Here is a 6,000-nt window from a genome sequence, read left to right as displayed (position 1 = left end):
GCAAAAGTTGCAAATCGTATTTTTGAAAAAAAAAATTTATGAAAAGGTATTTTTAAAAACAATGAAAAAGATGGTAGTATTTTTAAAAAAATAATTTTACAGATGGGTATTTTTAAAAAGATCCCTATAATCTAATAATTTTAAAAAAAATTTTAGAGGCTCAATAAAAAATATATTGTTAGTTCATTAAATATACATGAATATTTTGTTATATAACACAGTACTTTTGGGACAGTTCCATGGTCGAGTATTTTTTTTATTTGTTTTCTTTCCAAATGTTGGTAGTTTTATCAACTTTAGTATATTCACATGTATCCAACACAAATCTACAAAAATTTAAAAAATTGCATTTACGATATTAAAAAAAAGTACACCAGTAGCCGAATTGGAATATGGCTAACTAAATTTGAAACTCACACAGATTCAAAAATCAGAAAAACATTTTACTTTGAATTATACCATCCTCAAAACAAGCTTTTTATTGTTTTCATTTAAAATGCGGCCGAGTTAAAAACAGAAACAATAAAGGTTTTAACAATATATAGATCTCTGAGTGGGCGAACATTGACGAACCTTGTTTCCCTTTCACATGAAATTTAGTAGTCACTGCTCACCATCTACTCATCAAGAGTCAAGACAGTATGACAGACACCGGGCTCGTAGGCATTTAACATCAGATCATCATCTCGAATACCCATTATCTTAAAATTGTGTTGCATTAGTTGGATAAGAATGTAAGAGTTCTACAAAATCTCGAAACATCTTCATACATAGATGTCAAATAATATGATTAATTTATGTACATTTAAATCCAATCAGCTGCTCACTAGCATACTAACAGAACTCGGAAGCTAAACTGCCTGGTAAACAATGCATGCACAAAATTCTGTCGGGGTCCTCAAAAAGACCACACACCTCACAATAAGATACATAAATAAAAACTTACAAAAAATTAAATAGTTCTTCAAGTAATTGTAGACTGACCATGCCAGCTAGTGATAGAGATCAACCATTTTAAGGTCTTGTTTTTTGCGTCGGCATCTGTGATGGGTCTTTTGCAGTGTATTCTCGCCAACTATCTCCATATTAGAATCTGTGTTTGGATCAGAAAAATAGAAACAGATTATCAGATCAAGTTCAGCTAAGATAAGTTCTAATACATCTCAAATATATACTATTTATATAACATTTTGCCTAGCATATAATAATCTGTTTTTAAAGTAACTGGACACTAGCTGGCTGGAAACAAAGAATTAAACCACTCGATACAGAAATGGAGCTATACATAGTACATTTGTTTTGGACTTAGGTCTATGCATCCATATGAACAAGGAAAATATGTAAAAAAAGGTTAAGACGAAATCATGAAAGCAGACCAAATGTAACAGTTTCTCTAATACATACTCATTTTACTCTAAGGGCTGCACATGTACTTGGCTAAACTTCCTTTCTCAACCAAGTAGATCAATCTTTGTTTTTTACAAATTTATGAACAAACATCATACATTTGTGTGTATCACCTGCTCTTGACACAAACACCTGGAAAGTCATAGACTAGCCTATTCTTTACAGGTGCTTAACTTGTTGACTAGGTGCTAGACATGGGTTGTTATAGGCATTTGTTCCAACCACTAATCTAATGTATGTACAACAAAGAACTCGGAGGCTAACTAGCTTTCTGCTCAGACGTTTGCAGATGTTTTTTCCCTCTTCATCATCAGACTCATTTTGATCAAATAACGGGGAACACAAGTGAAGAAAAGTGGGAGGAGAAATTACCAAACGTCTAGCATTCCCTAACACTTGGCGCCAATAGGAATTCAGATATATTATTTACAATATTTGTATCGAGTTTAGATATATTATTAACTTATTTAGTTGGTTAGTGCAGTATGCGAGTCTCACAATATAGATATTTGATATAATGTTAACTGATAAGCTCAAATTTTTATAGGTCTAAATTATTTTGATGTGTTTTAGTGGTTAGCCTACATAAATGATTTGATTCCCCACATAGCTTAAACTTTGATTGTTTATTAAATATGAGATTCTTCTTTCTATTACAGGTTGCTATCCATTACCTTCACCCCCTTGGGTAATCATTAGGGTAGTGAAATTTGTGCAGTTAATCCACCCAAGTCTTCTTTTTATTGTTTTTATTTTATTTTTTGCCAAATATCTTCTTTTTATTGTTTTAGATTCATAATTACTTTTTTTGATAGTTGTCCTACATCGTCTTGCTATTCACACCATTTACTACCTGAAAATTTTCTGGCCATTCATAACCTGTTATCTTCTTAAAAAACACGTCCCAACCACCCATAACCTTGCCTTTCTCATGCTAATTGTCCTGTAATCCTGTATAAACTTTCACTCCAACTATGATCACCAAATCAGTTGTATGCTTTTTCACATTTTGAAGTTATGTTCTTCGTTATTCAACAACTTTCGCTCTTTGGTCTTATGTTTCGGGAACTTTATTAACATAGAAAATGACAGAGTTAGAGGTTCCTTTTTCACACTGTTCGGTTATATACTCTTTAAGTTACCAACCAGACACCATTGCAGACTGGAAAATTACAATAATTTGTTCACGTAGAATGAATGATAGAAAATGATAATATAAACAATGAAAATTAATGACATCGTAATAATTTAATAAACCTAAGTAAAATTGCATTCATACAATTGCAAGATTGTTTAGAAAAGAAGTCAATTAAGTCAGCATTTTGCTCAGGTTTAATAACATATTGGCGAGTATTCCTTCCCTACGAACATTTCTGCATTTTTCAAATGCAAAAAATAGGATTCGTACAATTACCCCCTCAAAATTTCTCTAATAGGTAATTTTTATGGTTTAAGATGAAAGATCACCAACTAGAAAACAAGTATAAGACAATCTATACATATATGTCAAAGTTATCTATAAAGGCTTTTTGGGGTAAGCCTATGTTGTTCTATACCTACATTACAGAACAAAAACAAAAATTCACCACTCTGATGATGTGCTATATCTTGTCCTAAAATAGAACAATGCTATAATTTGTGCTATATATAGAACAAAAAAGCTATAATTGCCCACTCATAAAGAAGTTAAAAAAAAGGACAAAAATAGATAAAGATAGTAATTAGAAGTTGGTTAAAATTGTATTCAAAAGTGTGATTTATTTGAAAATTAGTTATATTTAAAACAAGATTTAGAAGAATCCATTGAGACTTTTGAATTTGATGTTATATTAGCACCAAAACCACTTTTTGGTGCTAAATTATAGCAATAGCTTCATCACCATTAGATATGCTCTTAGAAGCAAACCCATTTACTATTCATTGGAAAATCTAACATTGATGCTTTAATGTCTGAGTGTGCATGTATATAAAACATTTTATTCTCTTTGATTTCAGATTGCGGATCTATAAATCGATTTTTGAGTGTGCATAAATATAACAAAACTTTGCTTTAAAAATTTCAGATATCGAAGCTGACGAGAAGTACAGAAGTAAAGACTTCTGCAACAACATTTTGTATGTGTATATATATCTTTGACTTAAGACTATTATCTAGGGTTTAGATCTGTATGGACTGTTCTTTATTTAGCATAATAACGTTAAAGCCAAGAGCACACGGGTAGCAGATATTCAAGTATTTTACAGATCCGAGAGTCTCTGTGATCATGTCCAAAAAAGCTAAGAAAAACAATATCCCATAAGTGATTGAGGATTATAAAGGTAACCATGAAAATGGGATGGATAAGATAAAATCTACCTAGTGAATCCATTAATCGGTTGATGCAGCATCAATGAAAATGTGTGAGTGTATATGTTGTTTGTTTACAAGTCTGTTTCTTCCTTGACCCATCATCAGCTCCAAGATTTGATATTATAAAGCAAAATATTAAAAAAAATTGTGATATGTAATGTAGATATGCGTGTGTGTGTGTGTGTACTCAACTTACAAATCTACAATCTTAATTAAACAAAAGTATATAGATAAAATGTTCGTCTCAAAATGTTTAACATAAAAACAAAAGCTGTCGCACTGATTGCAAAAGGCTGATTAGACCACAAATTACGCCCAAAAAAAAAATCACTTTTAAGTGACGCGTGTATTTTGCTAAATAATGTTTACTAGATAATTACATCACCTTCCAGCCTGGTTTTGTTTAGACTATAATGATAAATTTTTCTCCGCAACTTCCACTTCCACATAAAATATCACACATTATGTATATGCGCATAAGAGGCAATTTCAAGTTCTAAACCCGTATGAATCATTTTGAGCATACTGTACATATAAATATTGACACAACACATTTATAATGACAACAATGACAGTACTATCAATAGTATCTATGTTTATGCAACTGATATGAATAGTTAATCACATCAACCTAACAAAAAACAGCATAATATTCTTTCAGACCTACTGATAAATTACAAAGTCTAACAAGGCACCCCCACTGAAACCACAAGGACAGCATCAATCCAACACTTACTCTAATCGATGTGAACATGCTAGATGCTAGTACTCCATATACCCTTTATTCCAAAACCAGCTAATTTTTGACCTGGACCCCTTAAAAACTCTCATATATTCGGTCAAAGTATTTTTATCGAAAAAATCAGTAACTTTAAACCATAACATATACTACTTTAGAGAATCAAGTTCATCAATGAGATCATCAAACAAAATCAAATTTGCAACAAAACAATTTATATGTACATGAACCGAGAAATACCTCCAAAGTTATGCCCCCAAAACATCAACCTAGGATCATCTTCTTCCTCATCAAACTCATCTCCATACCCCAACTCCGCATCACCTCTATACCCCGGTTCACTTCCATACCCCGACTCATTCCCTAGACCATCAAAATTCCCAATTACCCCAACCCCACCACTCAAATTCTCCCTCTCCCCACCCCCACCACCACCATTCCCATTCCCACTCCCCTCCCTCTCCTTCCTCACCACACTCCCCTTCGCCTCACTAACATCCGAACCCCAATTCACATCCATCCCCACATTCACAAACAACTCCCCACTCGAATCCGTCCCATTCGCCACCATAAAATCGGAACAAGTAGCATAAGCAGCCGAAGCCCCCACCGAACAACACCGCCTCCTCGTCCCACTCCGATCACTACTCCTCCCCGAAACAGACCTAGACCCTCTCCTCCTCCTCTTCCTAGCAATCCACCTAAACCCCTCCACCTTACTCCCCAATTTCCCCAAACTAACACTACCAACACCACCAATTTCATTCCCGTCATGCTCAAACAACCCCAGTTTCGACATACTAGAATCAAGAAAATCAACAGTGGACCGATCAGAGAGACAAGGCCGCTTAGTGGAAGAATAACAAGAGGGTTTTATAGGGGAATGATCAGAAGAGTCCAGGGTTTTCAGTTTGTTTGGGAGGTGAAAAGGGCGCCAAGAATGAAGCTGAAATGTGCAAGATTCAATGCTGCTTCTTGAATCTAAGCTTGCAAACCTTGGTGACATTATTTTTTTTCAATTGGGGGTTTTTATTTTTTATCGGGGAGTTGTAAAGATCGGATTTTTATTGTTAAGGAGAAGTAAAGATTGGATTTTTATTGATTTGAAGAATGGGATGAAGAAGAAGATACATACATAATACATACAACTCTCCGCTCCTGATCTTTGTTAGTAACACTAATCCTCTGAAATTGATCCATACGGACCATACCCTCCGTTAATATTTAAATTTCTGTTATAATCTGTACTATGTAACAAGCATTTGTAGTCCTAAATTTTGTTCATAATTTTGGTTTGATCATGTTTTTTAATTATTTTTATATTATTATCTTATTAAAAGCAAAAAAAATCACACTAGAAATCTAATTCTTAATAGGTACAAGTCTTTTAATAGGTACGAGTTTTAAACAATTATAAAATTAAAAATCTATCTCTTATAAGTACAAATTTTAAATATAATAATTATTAAATTATAATAAGCCAATATGGGTATTATTTGTAATC

General features: G+C 33.2%; 1 protein-coding gene across 1 annotated transcript; it reads right to left on the bottom strand.

Annotated features, from left to right (window-relative positions):
* Positions 1–741: 741 nt before the first annotated feature.
* LOC108209435 (uncharacterized) lies at positions 742–5,719 on the bottom strand. Its single transcript, XM_017380340.2, has 2 exons — positions 4,737–5,719; positions 742–1,093 (listed from the first exon to the last, which is right to left on the bottom strand). The coding sequence occupies exons 1-2, from the start codon at positions 5,500–5,502 to the stop codon at positions 993–995; spliced, it is 867 nt and encodes a 288-aa protein (XP_017235829.1). The 5' UTR covers positions 5,503–5,719; the 3' UTR covers positions 742–992.
* Between the last annotated feature and the right edge of the window lie 281 nt (positions 5,720–6,000).

This window comes from Daucus carota, chromosome 1, assembly GCF_001625215.2.
Source record: "Daucus carota subsp. sativus chromosome 1, DH1 v3.0, whole genome shotgun sequence".
Classification (NCBI taxonomy): domain Eukaryota; kingdom Viridiplantae; phylum Streptophyta; class Magnoliopsida; order Apiales; family Apiaceae; genus Daucus; species Daucus carota.
This window is presented reverse-complemented; position numbering and strand designations above follow the sequence as displayed.